Genomic DNA, 25695 nt, shown 5'->3' with positions numbered 1-25695 from the left:
AGATAGGAGCGCCTGCGATGGTGTACTCAACGACGAACCCGGGTGCACGAATAGCAAAACCTAATTTTTTCGGTTGAATTCAGTTTCTGTCTACAGCATCATGATGGACGTATCCGTGTGTGGCGACATCGCGGTTAACGCACATTGGAAGCGTGTATTCGTCATCGCCATACTGGCGTATCAGTCAGCGTGATGGTATGGGGTGCCATTGGTTACACGTCTCGGTCCCCTCTTGTTCGCATTGACGGAACCTTGGACGATGGACGTTACATTTCAGATGTGTTACCACCCGTGGCTCTACACGTCATTCAATCCCTGCGAAACCCTACATTTCAGCAGAATAATGCACGAGCGCATGTTGCAGGTCCTGTGCGGGCCTTTCTGGATACAGAAAATGTTCGACTGCTGCCCTGGCCAGCACGTTCTCCAGATCTCTCACCAATGAAATAAGTCTGGTCAGTGGTGGCACAGCAACTGGCTCGTCACAATACGCCAGTCACTACTCTTGATGAACTGTGGTATCGTGTTGAAGCTGCATGGGCAGCTGTACCTGTACACGGCATGACTCAATGCCCAGGCGTATGAAGGTCGATATTACGGCCAGAGGTGGTTGTTCTGGGTACTGATTTCTCAGTATCTATGCACCCAAACTGCATGAAAATGAAATCTCATGTCAGTTATAGTATAATATATTTGTCCAATGAATACCCGTTTATCATCTGCATTTCTTTTTGGTGTAACAATTTTAATGGCCAGTAGTGTATTAGCACGTCAGAAAAAATGTACTGGAACTTTTTTGTAGGAAATTTAATGTAGTTAAATCTTTTACTGAGATACGTTTTTGTTGGAAGTCCCGATTTTCGAGTTATTGAAAAAAAGTAGTTAGAATGTCGCTCTTGTACAGTTTTCTCGAATAATTCGGAAACTATCGAAAATGCATCCTACTATATAATTTAATTATATCAAATTCCCTAGAAAACGGTCCAGTTTGTTTTTTCTGTAGCACTAACAGTTTGAATCTACAGAAAATGGGAATATGAAAATCTTGTGCATGTTATTTTAGGGTGTTGAAGGTTGCATAAAATGAAGCAGTAGGTTAGCAGAATCTCCCTTTACACCTGCAACCGATAGAAGTATGTGACTTGCTTTCACACCTCATCAGGAAAGCCCTCGAGGCCTGAGCCGCATTGTTGCGCGCAGGTGCTGATGGCGTCGGGCGAGCTCGAGCTGACGCTGCGCATCCACCGCGGCGGCCACAACCACAGCGGCGGCAGCGGCAGCGAGCTCACCTCGGACGACGCCGACCAGCAGCACCCGCACCAGCACGGGCAGGCGCCCGCCTCTGCCCCCGCGCCTATCGCCAGCTCGCCGCCCCCGCCGCCCCTACCGCCGCCGCCGCCACAATCGCAGCCTCTCAGCCGGCAGCCCTCCAAGGCGCTCAACTCCAAGAACTTCTCGCTGAGCCGAAAGCTGGCCAAGTTCGCCAAGGAGAAGAAAGCGGCGAAGACGCTGGGCATCGTGATGGGCGTGTTCATCGTGTGCTGGCTGCCCTTCTTCATCGTGAACCCGCTGTCGGTGGTGCTGCCGCAGCAGGAGCTCTTCTCGGCCGTCGTCTGCTGGCTGGGCTGGCTCAACTCGGGAATGAACCCCGTCATCTACGCCTGCTGGAGCCGGGACTTCCGCAGGTCAGGTCGCGCTTCAGCTCCACACTTCCCCATCTTCTGTGCTGCTAAGCTGCTTTTCTTTTCATGTACTTGTAGCAGTTCCGGCGTTCAAACCAATATTTAATGAAGATCAGATTACAGTTGCTGCTGTTACGATACGAGACGTTGTAGAATCATCTGCTGGAAATGAGGCTATTAGGCCTTGACTCCCTCTGGTTTCCAGATTTAAAATAAAACTGGAACGGAATGTGATCACTAGGCAGCAATCTTAACATGAAGAAATCACTGTTTAACGCTATTGCAAGGCTCTTTTTCTTCCGTAACTGTCTCCTGCAAATTTACGTACATGGATGCGTTGGAAGTCCAAACTATGACATTATGGAACATAAGAACCTTTCTATAGATAACAAGCAGGCTGCAAAAATAGGGCATTTAGCAATGCTTTGACGGTTTCATATTCGAATGTCACACACCAAACTCATGACGGGAAACTTCAAGTCTTGTTGGGTGTATGGCATGTCGCGCAATCTTGTTGAAACCATTTTCCGTAACGAACGACGGGACTCTGCCTGTAAACTACTGCGCAGGAGTTCGATGTTCTTTGGAGTTTGAGCGGTTTTCCGAGGGCCGGTTGACTTTCGGTTCGATGCACTGACAGTTTCACGAAGTACCTTACCCAAATCAATATTGTTGCACAAGCATGAATAGAATATCGCATCTGAATTTTGAAATGCGTACGAAATGCACGCCCCATGCCCACAACAGATTTGCTATAACGAAAATAATTCTCCATTGCATGCCCAGGACGTTAATTCGATCAGTACATCATTACTGACCTGTACGTGGGATGAAACTTGACACTCAGCACCACTAATAGAATGGGCCACCGTTGTATTTTCTTTTTAGCGCGCGTTAATCAAAACTGAAAACGTCTAAACATTGCGAAACACTCTGTATTTATGATAGTAGCACTGGCTTAAATTTGAGTAAGCATAACCTCTGCAGGAGAGACCACAACTGTGGTATTCAAAAGAAATTAGGTACTGCGATTTGAGACAGTCTTCAAGAAGCAAATGATACAATAATCTGACAGATTCCTATATCATTACTGCAGGGTTACGAAGATGGGGGCAACAGTGAGAAGCATCAAAAATTTCAATAGTCCCTAACGCCGTAGCGTAATTGACAAGAAATTCTTTTGGATTTTTTCTTAGTGGTATATTTTCGTCTAATATTCCATGTTTTTATATTTGTACATGAGTGTCTACATTGTTTTGATATTTTGTGCATAAAACCCAGGTAACAGGTTCAGCATAGGAAAGGATCAAACGTGGAAGGGAGAACTACCAGATAGTTCACCATTTTCACCCAATTAACACTTATTTAAGAAAAACATACTGATCATTTAAATTTCACATTAATAACAATCATGAAAACAATCGGGATTATAGAGACACGTAAAGTGACAAACTACTGAAATTTACCAATATAAGCAAAAGCAAACAGTATTCAATAAACACAAAGAATCTGATTTTATAAAAGTTAGAATGAAATTTGAATCTTAATTAACAAACATTCGTAAGTTAATCTCGCCAAACTCCACAGCCTACAACCCTGGCGCCAGTCGCTCAACTCGATGAACAACACAACTACTCAACTTTTGCCATGTATGACAGACGACGCGGCAAAGCGCTTCTGCGGCAATAACTTAGACCTCGGACATTGGGCAGGATGCCGCTAAGGTAGCGGCCCAGCTGTCATGGCTGCAAACACCAAGGTGGACTTGCGTGTTTTGCAGTCAACTATGAACACAAATCACACGCGAGGCAGCACTCTCAAACAGTAATAGAATATGCGCTTACAAATGATGAGACTCGCATTATCAAGATAAATACAGCTCCTGACCTTAGATAAAACAAACAGTTAAAGCCAAACTTAAATAAGTAAAAGCCTTCACAATGATTGTAATCAGGTCAGTAGAAACTTGCTAAGATAGACAGAGATAATTGGAAGGGATTCTGTCGTACACAAATACATACTCCTCTCTCTAGGTAAGATGATAAGCCAGTACATGTAAATGACAAGGTGCAGGTATAAACATAGCAGTTATAGTTAAACCATTAAACAAGGCAGAAAATTTCATTCAGTAGTACAAACATAGCAGTTGCAGTTAAGAAGATCATTGGCCGGTAACCCATGTATATATGAAGATGGTATCTTCTTCTTCAGTGCAGGTGCACACAAATTGCGCGAACTCTTACTGGAATCGTAAAGTTGACTGCCGCGAGTGGTGAGTACTGTGGGCGGGAGCGCTACAAATGCAGTGTATGGACAGTAATTTGGAAGGTGTGGGTCTGACAGGGAGCGTGCCAGAGATAAGTTCCAGCAGTCGCTCTATCGTCTGTGTCTAACGTGGCTGAGTCGGATCAGTTCCGTTTCAGCCGCGCTAGCGAGTGGACGCTGTTAACTGCTGCGGTACACTTCCGTGTTTACATCGTTGCACTTGTGCTTCGCCAAGTGATGTCCGTCCGTTAAACTCCGTGTTCGTTCATATTCCTTGTGATCAGATCACTCGTTGTGGTTGTGCTGCTGCTAATTGGAATTTCGGTTGGTTAACCGCAATTTCGTCGCTGGGTTAACCATGGCTACAAACCTCAGGAAGAATACGCTGGTATTTGCTTTTGCCAAGAAATCCCGTCCTGTTCAGCCGACATCCCTGGAAATATATGATTGGATTAGACAGGTAATTGGTCTCAACTCTGAAATCGTCCGAACCTGGCAACTGATCAGGAAAAATGCTGTGTTTTGGTCAAGTTATTCAGTGCTGCGAGTGTGGATAAAGTTTTACGAAAGTGTGGCTATGAAGTAAATTTTGCTCATAGAAATGATTACAAAAGTAAGGTTTCCAACTATAGAGCTGACATTCATTATAAAACCGTTCGTCTCTTGAACCTTCCCATTGAAACTGAAAATCATAAGATTAAGGAAGCTCTTTCAAACTACGGGGACGTTAAATCAACTGCAAGTGGAAGATGGTAGTCTCGCTTTAACCTGCAATGTTTCAACGGGGTCCGCTTTGTAGTGACGGACGTTAAGACGAATATTCCGTCTCACATAACTGTTTGTGGGTATAAGGCACAAATTGTTTGTACAGGTCAGGAAGCTACATGTCATATATGTAAAGAAACCGGCCACTTCAGACAGGAATGACTGCGGCGGACGGTTGTTCTTAAAAGTACTTTGATACACCGTCAGAAGCTTACCTTGAATGATCTGTTACCAAAGAATAGACCGGATCAACTGGTTGAGGATGTTAACGCAGCGGGCCAAGCTGATGTCTCCCTTCACGACAACAGCCAATTTCCCCCGTTAGCAACAAAGGGAAACCCTGTTACCACTACTCGAGAAACTGAAATGCAACAGTGAAAATGACCTCTGGAGACCTGATAGTTGTTCAGAGGACGAGCTCTCCTGTCCAACTCCCTCAGTTCGCAAGCAAAACAGTGCGATGAGGAGATAGAGAACCGGAAGGAAAAATGCGAATGGGTACTGATTAACAGAAAGATAATGGACTTACGGTACCAGAAAATGAAGGGGGATATAGTCAGTATTAAGTTGCAAGAAACAACAGATGCTGTAGCCGATTGCAAATATCAGCAGCTATCGGTTAGTAAACAAAATTCAGGGAGAGGTTGCACAACTGCCGTCTCCATTTGTTCCCTCGATCAGGCAGTAAGTGACATAAATAAAGAACGAGGAAGTGGTGCAAAAATGAAATCACGGTCAACACCTCACGGCAGGCGCCGGTATCAGGAATTGCGAAAGCGTCTGCTGCTGTTCCAGATGAGCCGCGAAGTAAAATACCGACGCAACCAAATGTGAATGTAGCTCGTAACCAAGGGAAGGGAATATACGGAAAGGGCGACCCAAGCCCAAAGATGTTCAGTACGAAACCGTCCTACATGAATCACTGGAGGAAAAATCAGAAAGTGTACAAGTAAATTAGTCTGCTTGCTGTAAATGAGAAAACATCAGAAGTAGAAAAAAACGGGACAGTAACTAATAAACTGATTGAAGCATTATTCCATGTTCAGCCTTCCGAGAAAACTGTATAGATTAAATGAACCCTGAACCACAGGAAACTAAATTAGTTCATCAAAACAACTACATAGTGACAGCGCAATGACACAATCTTATTCTGTCACCAATATAAACATAAATATGATATTATCGGCACTTTACGAATTTTTGTACGATTTCGCGACTGATATTGCTCTGTTACAAGAAGTCCTGATGTCAGATTTAGTAGTTCCCCCTTATGTCGGTTAAAAAAATTGTCTCCCGAAACAAGTGTTGGAACAGATGTTTTGGTGAGGGGAGGGATTACAGTAAGTGAGGAGGAACGACTGGAATACAGAAGGGGAATAGGAATAAATATCTATGATGTGACTATCATCAACTTGAACGGCCATTCAGGAAGTTCTCACCAAGCTGACGGGGCACGTTTCTTCAAAGTGACTTGTTAAGGAAAACTCCAAGACAGTTATTACTTGGAGTTGATTTTAATTGTTTTAAATCCAAAAGATCAGTTACCTTATTTTAATTTCTCAAGTTAACTAAAATTACTAGTTACTGGTTTAGAATTAAAGGATAAAATACCGCTCCATTGTTGAGTTCACATATGTCACGGCGACATCTCGTAGCAGGATTGATAGATTATATATTTCTAAAAATCTTGAAATTTCCGTGACAAAAGTAGAAACCATTCCTACGTACTTTTCCGACCATTAAAGTGTCTTAGCTTGCATAAATCTAACAACACAGCCAGTTCGCCGATTCAAGAGTCAGTGTAATTTGAAGACTTTCTTGTTAATAAATCATGATTTAGGAAACCTGATTAAAGAGGCATGGGCAATATGCCTGCGTGCTCGTAGTAGATACGCCACTGCTATCGACTGGTGGGTTAAAATGGCGAAGCCAAAGGTGAGGAAGGTTCTTCTTCAATACTATGAACAGAGCGCAAGAGAAATGAAATGCACTATCGAATATTACTATTCCGTTTTGAGAGATCTATATGATCGGGTCTCAGCAGGTTCCTCACTTCGGATAGCAGATATAAAAAAAGTCAACGCCAAGTTACTTAATATCAAGAGAAGTCAAATGGAAGGTTTTAAAATTATACCGAAGGCAAATTCGCTGTCAGAAGATGAAACTACTTCCTGTATCACTTAGTGAAGCATACGAAAAACGGGAGAAGGACTTTTATAGATGAAATTCGAACAAAACAAGGTACGATTCTCAGAACCCAGCAGGATATCATGGACGAGATTCATCGCTGTTATTGGGAGCTATATTCTAGAAATCAAAACAGTGGTGCTTCCTTGGACGAATTCCTTGACATCCTAGCCCCACAGCTGACAGAAGCTGACAACGAAAATTTTCTCGAGGTTGTCAGTGAAGAGGACGTGTATGAGAATCTATGCGCCTCACCACCAAAGAAAATCCCCAGGAGCGGATGGTCTGTCAGCTGAGTTTTACATCCGTTACTGACCAATACCAGGTTCGAAAATCACGGACATTGTAAATGAGATTATTCAGGCTAAAATGATTCCGGCTGAGTTTAAGGAGAGTGAAATTGTTCTGGTGCCAACAATTCTGGAAACAAAGATTTAAATACTTTTAGTCCAATTTCACTGCCGAATTCTGATTATAAATTATTAGCTAGAATAGTAAACAAGAGAATTTCATGTCTTACAGATAAAATTATTGGCCAACATCAGAATCGCGCGCAAGGTAGAACAATTTTTCAAAATCTAGCAAAATTCAGGGATGTCATTGCAATAACTTCTATAACAAGCGTAAAGTGTGCTTTATTTTTATTTTTATAAGGCGTTCGATGTAGTAAGTCGTGAATATCTTCTACAGACGTTAAAAAAAATAGGTTTCAACGATGGGGTTATACAGTTGATAAAGAATATAGCATCTGGAATAAATGCAAAAATAGCGGTGTATTCTCAACAATCCAGGCCGACACAAATACAACGAGGTGTTCCTCAAGGCAGTCCTCTGTCCACGTAGCTCTTCTCCATTTCACTGGAACTTTCCTCCGACATTTCCATGCTAGATTAAAAGGCTTAACATTATCTGGAAATAAAACAGTTATAAGAGCCTATGCTGACGATACAGGGGTCATTATAAAGAATAACAAAGGGTTAACCACGCTAGCAACAGTGATTGATTCGTGTGATAGAGCATCTGGAGCCAATGCAGACGAAAAACCGTAAGGTGTTAAATCTCAGAGGTTTTGATAATATCAACGTCGAGTGGGCAAAATTAGTCCCACAACATAAAACACTTGAAATCATGCTGACAGCATGCCCCATGAAAATGACGGCTTTAAATTGGATAGTTTCAGCGGGTAAAGTGCAAAGAGCCATTATAGAGAATTTAACTCGATATATGAACCAAGTTTTAAGAACAAAGTATATCAACTCATGCATCCTTTCTAAAGCTTATTATACTGCCCAGCTGTTTCCAATACCGAGAATGATAGCTAGGAGATTAATGTCCAAATTCACAGACTTCTTGTGGAGAGGTGAAGTGTTCAGAGTACCTGATAAAGTAGCCACTTTAGATCCTAAAAATGGTGGACTAGCATTAACTGATATAACGGATAAAGCCTCAGAACTTTTTATCAAAAGGCAAGCTAATTTAAAAAGAGACTCGCGAGAAAGCATAACCAGCCAACTTTTCGAGATCATTAAACCTCGAAGCCTGAGTCTCCCAAATAACGTGCAGAATATCAACAGTCGTTTACAGCATGTGAGGGTTTTCTGTGTTGAGTTCAGTTATGTAAGTGTTGATGTCAGGCAGTCACGACATTTAACATAAAGATCCATGATGCGGGAACGAAATAAAACGAAGGAAGGAACAAAATAGAACGGTAGTTTCCAAACATTGAGTGGACTGAGATTTAGAAAAACAGTTCTAATGTGCTCACGCCTAATATAATAAAGTCACGGTACAAGACAGTTAACAACATAGTTAGCACCAATGAAATACTGCACGCAATCGGACTGTGTGAGACAAATATATGCAACACTGCCATCTAGTTGACACAATAATTCATAGATGCATTCGTAGCGGTCACATGAATAGTTGGAAGTGGATCCCAGAGGAAATAGCTCTGCTTACAAGACATCCCCTGAGTTTATATCACTGTCATTGATACACAGGCCTGAAGCACGCTATTTCCCAGAGGCAAAAAATAACGCTGTGTACTGGTTGCTGGGAAATTTTGTTAATTACGTCATTAACAAATTAGACTCCGACAGCACCACAGAGTTCAAGGTACACATGCTCTGTGAATTCCACAAAATTAGAAGTTATTCGAATCACAAGAAAAAGTTCGGTAATATGTTATACATTATATTTGAAAGAATTGGCATTGGTTAATGTAAAAAAAGAAGACTGTGTTGATACTGATGTATTGAAGTTACCTTAAGGAAATTATTTAAAATTTTACTGTAAATTTTTAGTGTGTGCTTTTTCTACTTCAGAGAGTAGTTACTTAATTTTATAAGCTAATGTACAGAACTTATGTGACAGTCAGATTGTGTGTCCAATAGTGTCAAAACACAAAACATTAAAGCTTATTGGTTTTTATAAAAAATATGGAAATTGACAGTTGTTATGGAAATGTCCTTATCGGTTGGTTAAAACCATAAGATTCTATCTGATATAACGTAATATTAAATGGCTGGCACATTGCCCTGTTCATTTTTTACTGTTATGTGTAAGTCAGTTTTACAGTGAAAGACTTATTATATAGGTCTGATTACTTCAGATACTTAAAATTCCATTAATGTCCAGAAAGTGTAGTCGGAAGGCTACTCAACTTTATCACATCTCTTTTACTCAATTCTCAAGTGTTTCAGAAATTGTTTAATAAGATTATTAAATTGTTTTTATGTGCGGTGGGCATACATCTTCCATATTTTGTGCTTTGACTTTCATAAATTTGTGTGAAATGCTCATAGGTAGTCTGACTGAGATGAGTAGGTTAAAGATCAGTTTCTACCCTTAACCTGTCTCTCACGGAGACGATTTACTTGTGTACATTAATGTATTAAAAACTATCCCGCCAACTTGCTGATATCCTTCATAAAGAGTTATTTATGCTTCCGTAAAGAATGGAGCCCATGTAATTCAAAGTGCAGTTTTTATTTAATCATGTTTGAAGTTTGAATGTCTTTAAAAAATATTTATTGATGTTTAAATAAATTCTTTCGGGTAATTTATTCAGTAACACAATCTTCTGTTGCATTTCTTTAACATCAGCATAATTGCAATGATCAAACTATTTTTGGTTTAAATCATTTCATGTATAACATGTGTACGTGGTTAGTACATGTACTTAGTATGTATTTAGAATGTGTAACATTGTTTCTTCAACAGTTGTTAAAAAAAAAGACGGTAGAGCGTCTGCCAAGTAAGCATTAGGTCCCGATTTCGAGTCCCGGTCGAGGCAGAAATTTTTCAACTGTCCACGTTGATATTTATCAACGCCTGTAAGCAGCGAAAGGTCTAGGTTTCATTGCAACTTTAATTAATTTTCTTGCTGCTGTTGATCCGCACGTTTGCTCCCGCGTAATCGCACGTGGAAGTAGCACGAGTAAAGCAAGTGTCCCACGCATTCTCCATCGAAATAAGTTTCATCCCTATCACCTCTCTGTGCATGAAGCGCTGCATGGAAACGATTATGAGCATCGTGTTAACTTATTTACGCGGGCACTAATATGGATACTCAAGATGTATCATGTATCTTGCTTAGAGCTGAAGCAACTTTTACCAATCATGGCCAGCTAAACCACCGAAAATTGCATTATTGGGCTGTTGACAAACCTCGTTGGCTTAGTCAGGCTGACCGTTAGCGTCCATGATGTAGAATAGTGAACCAATAGCTCATAGGCCCATTTTTCTTAGACGGAACGGTAAACGCGCTAAAGTATCACAGTCTCCTAGAAGCCTGTCTTCCACAGATGATGGAAGATGTTCCTCGGCCTGGTAGGAGGATCCTGTGGTACCAGCATGAGAGTCTCTGTGAGAACTTTTCAAAATATGACATCTCGTAAACAACTTGCATTAGAATCATGCATGAAACAACACAGACATTCTAATTTACCATAATTTCATTCTGTTGGTTTCGATAGGCATTGTTCAGTTTAAAACATGTATGTTTACGCAAAAAATACACTTTGTGTTATTACAATCTATCGATTTGATAATAATACGAGCCCTTGACTTCCAACCCAATCAGTGAAAATCCCGCATCAATAGCATTTTCTTTTTCCGCAATATCTAAGAAGCAATTTTTAGGTGATTCACCCTGTATATCTATCATCTGCCGTCGATAACATTTCTCTGAATTTTGAACCACATCTGGTCTATGCTTACACAGACTGGAATGAGTGGAGTCTACCTTTTAGGAAGGTGTCAAGCGAATTTCTATCTACTTTTTTGAATAGGTGTATGGTGCGTTTATTTTTAGTGAATTTGAATGTTCCGGTATTCGGTCAAGCTACAACACCCTTGTGGCCACTAATCCGTATAGCTGTCACCGTCTCCTTATGTGGTAAGCATTATTTCTCGTTTAGAAGTCAAGTATGTTTTCGCGACTACTTACACTTAAAATGGGCTCCTGAACTAGTTGTTCAAAATAATTTTGCGAGAACGAATTTAGCAATATTTCGGACGACGCTTTATACCTACCACCGAGTATAAATATGTATTTTCGCCAACATGTCTAGGGCAAATCGAAGTCACTAGCAACTATAATTGTATGAGTCTGTTACCTACTGTAAATGACTCAGGTTATCTTTGAACTGTTTACCAAATGTGTCATCTCAGTCAAGCGGTCGGCAAAAGAAACCTATCATTAGCTTATTCCGGTTGTCAGGAACAAATAACCTATGCCCATCACAACTCACAGGAGTTATCTACTTCAGTTTCACTACATGGTAAACTACCTCTGGCAGCAATATAGGTTTCGCCATGAAATTTATTCACTCTATCCTTTCTGTCCGCGGTTAGGTCTTTGTAAAAAATTTGGGTGAACTTGTTTCCGTCTTCAGCCAGCTCTCTGTCCCTATAAGGATTTGAGATTCGGTGCTTTCTGTTAGCACTTGGTGCTATGGTTCTTTTCCAACAGAGCTACGACAGTTTACAACTACAATACTGATTGTGACTATGTCTACGCTCTTCTTGTGTTCGTCCCGCATCCTTTGAAACTAAAGCCCTCTCTGCACTTTCCCGAGACCCCCTAACCTGAGAAACCACCCAGTCCATACAGCCCCTGCTACCCGCGTAGCTGCTTCCTATGTGTAGTAGACTCCTGACTTATTTAGCGGAAAACGGAAACCCACCACCCTTCGGCAGTCTGAGCCTCTAGTTGAGACCCTCCACTCGGATCTGTACCAAAGGGCCACACAGTTGGTTCTTGTGGTGTCCAAGATACCAATCTAAAAGTGTTTCGACGGCTGTTCCCAGAAGCACTATGAATGTCCATCCGCAGCAGGAACATCACTGTGTGCAAATCAATCACACTGCCCCTTGGAGCGTCAGCAGCACCAGGAATAGAGATTTGCGCTTAAGTGATCGTGCACGAACAGAAGTTGTCAGTTGCAAGTAATAAGTCAGTCCCAGCCGTGCTAGGGAGTTCCTGCAGAACGTTCGTTGTGTCTTCAACTCTCCAAGTCGTCGAGTGAGATAGAAATAGTAGCCGAATGGCAGACAGTGATTAGTCTTCAGAAGAAACAGAACAGTCAATAGAATCAGTGTATGGACAGAGATTTAACTGAGTACTGTTAATATGGAACGTTATTACGAATAGTACAAAAAGACAGAAGATTTGTTTTCTTTCGACTGTAGTTCAGAAACATTATTTAGTTTGTGTTCATAGTACTGTGAGAACTAAGTCTTTCGCGACGGCACTGATATGTAAAACATTCTCGGTTTTCTTGCCGCGTTAGTTCGTGATAAAATCTCGAGCTTTCGACGGTAGCCTCCATTGCCATCGTCAGAAACAAGTGACTGTTTTCACTGCTGCTGTGGTGGACTTATATAACCTGTGGACGGCTTCTGATTGGCCGACCTGTGATTGGTCGGCGATTACGCGCTGCTGTCTCGGACGGTGTCAGTGTTTGCGCTGTTGGCGCCACTGCTTCCGTGGAAACGTAAACGCAACAAGGATAGTTTCTGCTGATTCTCTACATAGATCACTCGTTTCCATGCACCGCTCAGATAATATCCGCTATCACGCTTAAAGTTCTTGTCCCTCATTCTTATTTCAACAGCCTCATTAATAACAGAATCCCAACAGAATCCCAGTACGTGGAGACATGGGAGAAAATGTTTGTTTCATCAAACAGTATTTTACGTTTGTTAGTTAGGCTGTGCTCCGCAATGGCCGATTTCTCTAGCTCTCTATTTTTAATATGGCATTAGTGTTCTGCACTAAATTTTGCCTGCTGGACAGTTTGCTAATTCGTATCGAAAATCCTCTACTCTCTCCGATCAAGCGAAAATCAATTTTTCCTTTTTTTCGATATATCGTTCTGGCCCAGAGAGCTCAGGGTGTTCGACACGAATTATCAAACTTTGTGGCAGACGCATATCAGGGGCCTTTCTAGATGGTTGTATAGTTACTTACAGCTTTTGATTCATGAAGGTCTATCTGAAGATGAGACAATATTGTATTGAAAGCAACAGTACTTACAATAGATGAGCGTCACAATGCAATAATAAATGCAGCTACAGGGAAACTGACTTTTATTTGAGTAAATAAATAACAGTTCTACGGATATTGAATACGTAGCTGACTCCACGTTAACTTGTAACTTTGGTTGTAAGCTTACTCTTTTTGAAATAACATGTTCCGAAAAGATAGTTTTGTCATTGAGTATGTTTGAGTAATTGACCAAAAAATTTCAACAAAGTCTCATGAAAAAACTTAAATATAAAAACGAGTCGTATAAATTATGTATTTTCACCAAGCATGTACAAGGTGTCTCAAAGTCTTTGCATCAGACGACTAGAGGTGATAAGGACATAATATTCGTTGACGCTTCCCGCCAACGATAGGCGTCCCTTTTTATTGGTTACTCCCTGAGAAGTGGCAGGATGCAGGCACTCTGTAGCGTGCATATGCCTTGTGTGTTACCTGTAATTCAGTCACCTACTACCTACGACATCTAAAGTTTCTGATTTTCTTTCAAAATATCTTTCTCAGCTCAGAGATACTCTTAATATGATATTGCAATGCCTATGTTATTCCGATTTACGATGCAAGTTTCCTTCAAGGAGCAAGCCCTGCGGTTATTATAGAGGTTAGGAAATACATTAAATGTATTCGCAGTTGCGAATATGGACAGCCATTAGTTGTATAAAGCGGTGACGACAATGAAAATTTGTGCCGAATGAGGACTAATCCGGATTTCCCGCTTATCGCGAGCAGTCATCTTACCATATGGCTATCCGAGGACGACTGTCGGCCATTATACTGCTCATGGCTGTCCGTATTGGCAACTGCGAATACATTTAATGTATTTCATTACGGCTGTAGTTGCCGCAGTGATTGTTCCTTCTACCATACCTGAAGGAACCTTGCATCTTAAATCGGAATAACATAGGCACTGAAGTATCGTATTTACCCACCGACACTGGGAAATCGGATTTCAGGTACAGTGTCTCTCCTGTACGTGAATATACATAATGGATGTACGAATACAGGTTTTAGACACATTGTTGAAGACGTAGTGAAGTTTGGGTCTGGCCGTGGGTTGTGATCGGACTGCCAAATTGTAAGACAACCGCTCGCGATGAGCAGGAAATCCAAGTTCAAGTCACCTTCCAGCACAAATTTTCATTCTCGTCATTCCAATATGCAGCTGATAGTTGTCAATATTCACATGTGCGAATACATTTACTGTACTCTATCTTAAGGATTTCTTATTGAACATCACTGTATCATTTATTTGAATATGTAGTATGCAACACAGCTGGGTAGTAGACCCTGGTAGTTCGGCGAAATTTCGTAGTCCCAGGGCCGGCGAATCGTAAAGGATACCTAGCGTTTAAGGGAACTGTCAGTTAATCTGTCTCTAACAAAAATTGTTCCCATGACGTTGTCACCCCTATAATTTTGATGTAGTAAAAGGGACTTATAAAGTAAAATGCACCGTTTGGATGTAAAATAAATCTGAATATCGAATTACTTACAGATCTGCCTCCTCACGGTACGCATACAGCAAAGACATCTTGTGAACCGTGTAGGAACTACTACACGTGGCGATTCTGCCGTTTGTTGCACAAAGTGTTTCTGCAACGCATCCTTTTACACACACACAATCCACAATTCATTTCTTACGTGCGTGGAGCAGCACTGTTAACCCTCCTAGTTTCAAACGTACCAGTTTCTGGCAGCTGTTGCTGTAGTCGGACTAAAATGCTATCTGGTGGACTGAGATGATCCAGAAAGCACTATCGATACATGCGTTGTGTAGCGCTACCATTACGTATCGTCGCTTGAATCGAAATATTTGAAAGGGATCCGATCTTCAAACTTATATCAAAACCATACATTTTCGACAAGGCTCCTTCTCAAAACTTCAACTACCAAGTCCGCTCCACAGCCGCTGGAAGTTGCTAATAGGTACTGCGAAACACCATCGACATTTATTGTACCGGATCAGTTGCTTGATACCATAGCGTAATATTGCGGACCTAATCCATAGAATAAAAAATTCTTTCTTCAAAGCTGTTTGTCACATTTCTACGCATTCGAAATGCACATAATTATCATGTTTTTTAAGTAAATGATATCAGTGTTGTGGGCTAATTTCGAAAGTAAATTCACTTTTTTACTTGCATTCTTTGTCAAACACAAGCTGCTGAGAAAACGACGTGAAGGAGAGGGATGGAGAAGAGAGTGTGTGTGAAGCGTAATATTTTAAAATCAGTGTGCGATTAACGTCAAAAATTGTAAAGTTTCTTTAGTGGTTATGCTTCATATTTAGTTTCTGTTTTCAAGAGCGATGTTAGAAGTTTTCCCCTCCCCTCCCTGTAGACCTGCATAACACAGGCTGGGCTGTGTACGTAATTAGCACGCAACCTGTTATTTAGGCTTTTGGATGCTGCCTATCAGCGCTTCCCCAACATTTGCTTACACGTTCATTGTCTGCCTTCCTTGCTGACAGAAACTCTGTTTAGTCAGTAGCAACCGCTGCTTTTAATTTAGGAAACTGGTTAGCAAACAGAGAACGCTGATTTATCACATGTGAGAGGAAAATGTGCAGAAAATCTTCATTTAACTCATAATGCTCCAACTGTGTTTAGGAAAATTGCTGTTGTAAACATGTTTATAATAATATAAATGGAAGGCGGATTTTACTTAGGAATCACAGATGAGCACAATGTGGCCTTGATCCACTTATTTCGGGAAACTGTACCGTAACAGTTTAATCGGTAATGGAGTATGCATCACAGAATTGACGCCAGCTGACTATTTGAGTAAAGTAGGTGTTACGTAAAACCGCCTAGAAAGCTAGTAACATAAACTGAAAAATACACTGTTTCTGCAAATCAATGTCATATCTTCATCGGGGGGATTTTTTCCCAACTGTAATAGGATTATGAGAATTGTGCTCAAACAGAACGGAATAAGCGTTAATTTTCAAGAGTGCTGGAACGCATTAACGTGGGAAAAATATATCAGCTACATTCATAAATGATTATCCGTTTAAATCACTCTCATATATATATATATATATATATATATATATATATATATATATATATATATATATATACTACAAGCGTTTGTTTATTTATTTAAGGAAATACGTTCAGCATTTAAATCTTGATATTGCATGTACGCTGCTGGCCTTTAAATTTGCAACACTAGGTAGCTGTTATGTAATAATCATCATCGTGGTAAGAAGTTCGCTGCACTGCCTGACAAAGTGAAACTCTAATAACATATTGCCGGATGTTAATGCAACTTCATACAATTGCACACCACCGGCGGGTTTGTACTGATTAGAGTTACAAATCTCTGTGAGAGGGTGTTGAGGGATCACTGCGAAAGAGACGTAGACGCTGTTATCTAGTGTGAGATAGCGTTATGAGCAACTGACTTTGAAAGGGAGTCCATAGGGCCTCATGGTCGAAAGGCATTAGATCCAGACTTGTGTGGCATTCGGATGTGACAGTGGCAGGAACTGCGTGGAAATGTGAGTAGGCACTCATCGTCAACTTTCCGGTTGAACACCTCTGACCAAAACAAGTGTGGATTGTGCACCAAGCACGTGCCATCGAAGAACGAGTACCGGATTCCCTGAAACATTTTGTGTCATCCTGCACCTTTGGCGGGAGACCAGGAGCAGGCGGACTAGGAAATGAATGCCTCATGTGTCGGCTGCCGTTTACTGCACAACAAAAACGTCTGCGTTTAAAATGGTTCCGAGATCGAGAAGCAATGGGGCTGCTGACGAATGGCGTCACATTGCGTTCAGCCATGAATCGTGGTTCTGCTGTACCTCGGATGACCGTCGTCGGCAATAATGGCGGTGAGCTAGAGAGAGGTCCTATACTTCCAATATTTTGAAAAGGTTTAGTGGGGTTACTACCGGCGTCAATGTGTGGGGACCATACCGTATGACTTCAGGTCACTGCTGGTAGTGAAACCAAGTCACCCTGACGGGACAACGGTACGTCAAGGACATCTTGTGTCCTCGTGTATTACCTCTCACGAGACAGAAATTTTGTGTCGGTATTTAACAGGCAGTGCTCGGCCACATACGGCGCCTTACTCTACGAATTGTCTGTGTGACAGGTGCTAGCGAGCGCAGCGAGGTCCCCAGATATGTCTCCAGCTCGGATATAAACTCTGTCCCAGTGCCTCTAGACAGGATATCAAGGAGCAGTTACGACAGTTGTAAGCCTGGAGGAGATGCAGTTTTATAACACTCTTCCCATCTGGATCATTGGTTGCATACATGCCACAGACGATGCAACATGATATTGATAAGTGGTCTACTGTCAATTTATTATACGTTTGTTTTCATGAAATAACATCGTATGCCTTCCAACCCATTTACTTTAGTTCCCTCCTCCTCTTCTTCCTGCTTCACTTTCTTGTCCGGCTATGTATTCGCTTGGATATGCAGTTCACTGACATTCATTTCAACACAACTATAGAAAGTACGTAAGAGTAACATTATCGACAACGTGTTTCAGAAATATTGTTAGAAATATCGTCCGATTGTAGAGTACGTCTTGAGGAACAAATCTAGGATGGGAACCCGTGACTGGAAACGTCATGAAACAACACTACAGAGCGACGAGGTTACGGGCACCGGCGCCTGCCACTGGTCCACCCCTTCCGCAGCAAAAGTGGCTCTGTGCGCTTAAGACCATATGTGGATCGTCTCTGAATGTTGTTTGTTATTCAGTGATACCGACTGACTGCCACAATTGCCAATGGAATAAATGGAGGTAGCTCCATTGTAGAAAGGGCTCACCTCCTACGAATGCCATCCTGCGTTACCTCAGTGAATGTTTCGGGCAAAGGTACCAATCTATAGTTTATTTTTCTCCTGGAATCGTCTAGAACGTCCAATGTTTTTCGACATATAGGAAAAAGATATACTGCAAGTTAATATCCATGGAGAGCTAAGAGAGCATCGCATTCATAGGAAAGAAAGCCTATCTATCCAGGATCTAGCTTCATCTTCTCCTCCGGCGATCGTGGCAATCAGTTGTGATCACCGAATAACAAGCAGCATTGCGAGACCTTCCGCCAACAGTCCATCAGCTTACGAAAACAAATTTGCTGCAAAAGGCGTGGGCTAGCGGCAGGTTCTGGCGCCTGTAACTTCGAGGTGTCGTTGGATGATGTTTCCGGATACGGCATCCTACCCTCGATTCACTTCTGAAGACACTCTCTGCAACACCTCAAAGTCTGTCGCAACATTTTCGAATTTAACGAAAGTCTGTGCAGATAGTTTCTCGTTAAGAAATCGATTACTGGTTGTTGTTGAAATAATATCGCTGCACCTCGAGTAAGAAGGCAGCGCGTGTCGGCATTCGACAGCAACATGATCGTAACCTATTGCGACTTCGGTTTCTCATTCTGTTGTATTGCAATGATCGGGATCGAACGGCTGTCATGCGAATATGGAATCCATACATTCAGAAGAGCCATCGTTTACGCCATGGCGAATCCCAACGTACCTACGTTACTATGAGAGGAGAATAAAGGTTTTGCTTAATTTGCCAGGACCGTACAAACCTCGGAACGTAATTTGAGTCACGAAAAGGACTTGTTTGTAGCAAGGAAAGTCAGATTACATTAGTCATCGTGATATGTTCTCAGCATCTTGCATGATTATGTGGCATGCCAATCTGACTGCAGGCGTTACGTGTTAGGATGGTGGTAGTGCATTATCTTCAAGAATTCCGTTACCCATTCTTTCTTGACCTACTTTAGTACAGAGGGTGTGCTCTCGCGGCTTTGGTTTGCACGTTCTCGGGATCACTCATCCATTGAAAACTACCCATTACGGGTTACTGAGAGACTGCCATACCATCATCACTCGACGCTCTCCGGCATAAAGCTGAAGTTGTACTAAGCCATCATGCACAAGTAACCGTCATCCAGGCTAAGTTTGTCTTGCTGCATAGCCGGGTTAGAACACCTCAATATTACTTACAATTTTAATGAGGAATATTGTGAGAGGAAAAAGAGAGAGAAAGGAAAACGACGCACTGCGGCGGAATTTTCCGAACTGGATCAGAATAGGTCGATGTGATGGACATGTGCGGACAAATAAATAGCCACAGTTTACCAAAATAATCGTTGATTTGTTCAAGAGAAAGAGTTTGACAAAATGAGCAAGTCAATGACACGTTGGTCTACCTCTACTCATTATGCAAGCAGTTACTCACTTGACATTGATAGAGTCGTCGGATAACTTCCTGAGGGATATCGTGCCAAATTCTGTCCATTTCATGCGATAAACCATCAAACCCCGAGCTGTTTTGTGGGCCCTACTCATAATGCTCAAACCCTTCTCAAATAAGGAGACATCTGGAGACCCTGACGGCCAACGTAGGGTTTGGCAAGCACGAAGACAAGCAGCAGAAACTATGTGGGTGAGTTTTATGTTGCTAAAATGTAAGTCCCTGATGGCCGGACATGAAGGGCTTGAAAACGGGATGTAGAATACCTACCGCTGTGCTGGAGGGTGCTGCGGATGACAACCAAAGGGTCCTGCTATGAAAAGACAAATACTCTTGGTTAGCGGGACTAGCGGCGTAAGTAAGGTAGGCACTGCACCGCTGTCCAGAACATCTCCAGACACGTCTTCAAAGGTCACTACGGTTGATTTCGAGGCGGAACTCATCACTGAAGACAAATCTGTTCCATTAAGTGAGATTCCTATCATACCGTGTACGCACAGGAAGTTAAATTTCGTCATGTTTTATGCTTCCCGGACCTCAGTGCAGTGTCATATTTCGTATTGTTCCACTAACGTTTTTCTGTTTGCTAGTGCGACTCGTCCCTGCCCGTGTGGAATAGTTATGTACAGCTTATAGTTCGAACTCTGCTATATGAGGCTACTGTGAAGCAAAATAACACCTACAACTTATATCAACCATCTTTGCTACGAGATCGTAGTCTTGTTGTAAGAATTATATTCGCTGAAACATATCAGACGCAGCTAATGAGTTTATAATAGTGAAACACTACGTTAGAAGCCGAAGAACATCGAGCACAAAATTAAAAGGAGGAAAACTTACGAATCGTCAACTTGTCAGAACGAGGTCGACTTAGCAAACGTGGCCTTTCATTTATCTTAATTTTTAATATTTATTTAAATGGATCATGCAGTGTATGCAGATAGACGTATTACAAATGGTTATGTACTGTAGATGGTTACTCGACTGAAGCAACAGCCACATGTTGTTGTTACACCTTGCCATAGTTAGCTCAGTTAGCAGTCGACTACATTCCACCATCTAAATTAATATCCGATGAGAAATTTAACAGCAGATATCTTAATTTACAACTGTAATTGGTTCAAATGGCTCTGAGCGCTATGGGACATAACTTCTGAGGTCATCAGTTCCCTTAGAACTCAGAACTACTTAAACCTAACTAACTTACGGACATCATACACATTCATGCCCGAGGCAGGATTCGAACCTGCGACCGTAGCGGTCGCGCGGTTCCAGGCTGTAGCGCCTAGAACCGCTCGGGCACTCCGGCCGGCACAACTGTAATTCTCCCAGTATACCACCTAGAACATTCGTGACACTCATCACAAGGAGTTTCAATAATTTCATTTTGCTATTGCATTTCCTTCTGTTACATTGACTTTGACGTATAGCGTGCATAAATCAGACATTACTTTTATTCCATTAGAGTTCCAAGCAGCATAGCGCGAGAAAAGAAAGGCATTTAGGATAATATTCAGAGTATTGAGAAAGCATTACGAAATGTGCAGGAACCTAAGGGCGATATTGGGTGTCATTATCCCAGTTATAGCCGATCTTCGGTAATGTTACATCTTCTATACACAAGTAGTTTGCACCCATAAAGGTAGCTATAAACAGAGCTCCCATAGTACGTCAAAGAAATGGGTGAAAACCAATCTTAAAATGAATCCATATTAGCGGTACGTTTGTCTAGAAATAAGACAAAATGGAAACGTAATAATACGTTCATAAAATATCACATGTTACGAGAAATTCAAATTCATTCAGGCAATACCACGGATACGAATCTTCACCGCAACGCCATTAAGAACCTGAAAGTCTTTTTCAACATGTAGTGTTCACAAATTCTACTAGGGATTTCCTCAATTCATGGATGCGTAATGAAGAATACAGCCGAATGTAACAACGAAAAACAGGTAGAACGTAAATATTGGAAAACAATTCCAGGGTCAAAAGCTGATATTTTTTCTTTTATTTTGGTTTCATTCTCAACAAAATTCATTTAAATATCCCTCTCGCTGCAGCTGTATTTTTTGTTATTACTTTTTATTTTTAATTTTTATTTATTTATTTATCTATTTCTTTAGTCATCATTTTGTGACTCATTTGATGCGGCCCGCCACGAATTCCTCTTCTGTGCCAACCTCTTCATCTCAGAGTAGCACTTGCGACCTATGTCCTCAGTTATCTGCTAGATCTCTTCCAACGTCTGTCTTCCTCTGCAGTTTTTGCCCTCTTCGGCTCCCTCTAGTACCACGGAAGTCATTCCCTGATGTGCTAACAGATGTCCTATCATCCTGTCTCTTCTCCTTCTCTTTTACACAAATTCCTTTCCTCTCCCATTCTGAGCTGAACCTTCTCATTCCATACCTTATCAGTCCACATAATTTTCAACAACTGTATTAAAAGTCGTATTTTACTTTCCGTTAATACAGAGAATTCTGCCGGTCGTCCTAAGAATGAAAATGTGTTCCAGAGAAAGCGAAAACACTTTCTTCTGAAGCTTGTCTGGCTGATCGAGTATTATTTACGAATATTTCATAAAAATTTTATTACTGATTTATAACGAGAAATTAAAAACTAGAATACACTATAGTCATAGCGCAGCGAACGCCCCTGACAATGGAAGAGGGGTAAAAGTGTGTCAGGTTGTGATAATAATATGTTAAAGTAAGTATAGGGATCTGTAATTTGCAAAAGACCTTAAAAATCAAGCAAGAGTAAGAAAAGAAAGGTTTGTGTGAAAAAAAACATGTAACGTAGATTTGGAAGCTAATGCTATTGTTACACAGGCTAAATTTGTCATGCATAATGATCAGTCAAACGAAAACTGAACACCAGCCAAAACTGGACCATGGAATGGTGCCTTTAAAACGTTATCACCATGTGCCTTAAGACATTTACCTCGCTGGGTCACGAGACTATCAATTTCTGTGTCGTAGAACGCGGTCGGATGCTGACAAGTCAACAGCCGCACCCACTCTTGCACTTCTTCGTCAGATTGAAACTGACATCCACACATAGCTTCCTTCAGATGGCCAATGAAGTGAGAAACACAAAGCGAAAGATGGTGGGGGTACAGAGGGTGTTTTTTTGTTTCCCAGCCTCATCTCTGATGCATAGCCTTCGCTTAAGTGGCGGAACGGTGGCGGGCGTCATCTTACAACAGGATGCTTCCTCCGTTCACCGAGTTGCTCAATCCTGGAACTATAATCAGTGCGCAGCGCTATCAAGACACTTTGCAGAAGCCGCTAAGGCCCAGGACTGTTGTGGGACGGCAGCATCCTGTTGCACGATAACTCCAGCCCAAATACACTCTCGGATGGGCGAAGTCTATGCTTCAGCGTTTTGGTTGGGAACATGAATATCCTCGGTACAGCTGGCATCTTCCACAACGTGATATTCACGTCTTTAGTGACCTGAAGAAAGACATGTGAGGACGTTGGTTTCAGTCTGACGAGGAAGTGCAAGAGTCGATTGTGGAATGCGGTTGTAGACCTGTCAGCAGCCGACAGCGCTCTTCGAAACATTAATTGATCGTCTCGTCTCCCAATGGGGTGAATGTCAACGCGTGTGGTGATTTCGAACCATTCCATGGTCCGTTTTTGGTTTGTATTCAGTTTATATCTGAATACTCCTCATATCTCTTTATGTGCTATGCCACATTATTCATTTAACCTTAATTTTCACTGAATAGTCTCTCTAGTTTTAGTTCTGAATAAAACATTAACAACTGTCATTTTGAAAACGAACTGAGATATTCTATTGCGGCACTAGTTTAAAATCATTAATCCTACAACATTTTTCACAGCCACACGTATTTTACATCTTGATGTTGGCGTAACAGCCGAAAATAGGTTTGTAAAATAATAAATATTGTACAGAGATGAATCGGGACATGATAAGACATCAAGCAAATTGAAATGTAAAAAAACAAGTTACATAGCTACTTTCAATGTAAACTCTCTTTTAAAAACAGGAAAATTAAAACATCTTACAGATACCCTCAAACATCATAGAATACTCATAACATCACTACAAGAAACTCGATACATAGATGAAAACAATTTTGATTCCGGAGGTTTCAGAATATACAAAGGAAAGGTAAGCAAAAGAATAATGAAAAACACACCCCACCTCGGAACGGGCTTTATAATAGATAAAAGTATTTTAGACTCCATTATCAGCTTTCAATCACAATCGGAAAGACTCTCCACACTCACTTTTAAATCTGCTAATAGAGTATACACAATTGTGAATGCACATGCCCCCATAAATGAAGACAATAGGAAAAATAAGGAAAAGGTGGAACGTTTTTGGGAACAACTAGATGACGTGGTGCAAAAGATCTCAGACAAACACAACATCATACTTACAGGGGACTTCAATGCTCAAGTAGGAAAAGAGAAGAAATACAAAAATATTGTTGGAAACTACCCAGCGCACAATAGAACTAACCAAAATGGAGTCAGATTAGTAGAACTCTGCCAAGCGCATGGCTTGATCCTGAAATCCACAGCCTTTAAGAGACTACCCAGAAAACAGAAGACATGGACCTCACCAAACCCACACTTGGGTGAATTTCAACTTGATCATGTGGCGATAAAATGGAAACACCATACAGAAATACAAAATGTCAAAGTACTCAGAGGAGCAAACTTGGATTCTGATCACTATCTTTCTAAAATAAAACTCAAAATTATCCCCAAAAGGAAAGATAGAAACAGTAAACCCAAAAGCAGAAGATACGATCCAGAAAAGATAATGAATTCGAAGGAGTTTCCCTCGCGACTCAAGATATAAGGAACCAAAATTGGGATCAAATGAAGGAAAGCCTACTAACCAAAGCTGAACAAATAGCACCTGTAACCAAAATCAAAAAACACGCATGGTGGACAGAGGAATGTGACAAACTTATTGAGCAAAGAAAGAAAGCATGGCAACAGATGCAATCTCAGAAAAATGAATATAATAGGCAAAATTTCCTGAGTGTAAGAAAACTAGTGAGTAAAAACCTCAAAAGAATTAAAAAAGCACAAGAAGATCAACTCCTTTTGCAGATCAACGAAGACTTCAACAAAAACAAGACTAGGAGCTTTTACAGAACTTTTAAACAAAAAATAACCAAGTACAGCCCAATTACAAGATAAAAATGGTAATATTGCACACAACAACAGGGATAATTGCAAAATTTTGAGGGAATATTTCAGAAACCTTCTCAACTGTAAAGAACCAATTGAAAAAATGGATTTCAGCAACTCAACTTCAACAAGTCCTAACTCAGAACCACCCACCGTCGAGGAACTACAATCAATCATTTTGAATCTCAAAAACTATAAGGCTTCGGGAGAGAACCAAATTACAGCTGAACTGTGGAAAAATGTCAATAGAAATGCCATAGGATCTCTCCAAAACATATTTGAAGAAATATGGAAAACAGAAAGAATTCCGGATGAATGGAAGATGGCCCTCATTCACCCAATTCATAAGAGGGGATCCAGAACAGACCCCAACAATTACAGAGGGATTTCGCTCCTTGACGTAACATACAAAATACTGTCTAAAGTCCTTTTGAACAGAGCAGAACCCCAGCTAGATTGTCAACTTGGAGAATACCAGGCAGGCTTCAGAAAGGGAAGATCCTGCCCAGAACAAATTCTAAACCTCAAAAATCTTATGGCCTACCAAAATTCGAGAGCAAAAGCGTATGTCATCACTTTCATTGACTTTCAAAAGGCGTACGACTCCATAGACAGGGAATCTCTAATCTCCATATTAAAAGAATTGAACCTACACAATAAAACTACAAACCTAATTAGAGAAACCATCACCAACACATACTCCAAAATTAAATTTATGGGAGAACTCTCAGACCTATTTGAGATAAAAACTGGAGTACGACAAGGTGATGGACTCTCTCCATTGTTATTTAACTGTGCCCTAGAAAAAATAGTAAGAGAATGGAAAAAGA

The 25695-nt window shown here is 41.1% G+C and overlaps 1 protein-coding gene across 1 annotated transcript in view; it reads left to right on the top strand.

The window, feature by feature from the left end:
* The first annotated feature begins 1206 nt into the window (after positions 1-1206).
* LOC124613621 (dopamine receptor 2-like) overlaps positions 1207-25695 on the top strand; it is a 612418-nt gene continuing 587929 nt past the window's right edge. Inside the window, exon 1 of the mRNA XM_047142336.1 lies at positions 1207-1685. Coding sequence (XP_046998292.1) covers positions 1207-1685 — 479 coding nt within the window. The remainder of the gene's footprint in view (positions 1686-25695) is intronic.

This window comes from Schistocerca americana, chromosome 4 (assembly GCF_021461395.2).
Source record: "Schistocerca americana isolate TAMUIC-IGC-003095 chromosome 4, iqSchAmer2.1, whole genome shotgun sequence".
Lineage (NCBI taxonomy): Eukaryota > Metazoa > Arthropoda > Insecta > Orthoptera > Acrididae > Schistocerca > Schistocerca americana.
Note: the sequence above shows the minus strand (reverse complement) of the source record. Positions and strands in the feature narration are given on the sequence as shown.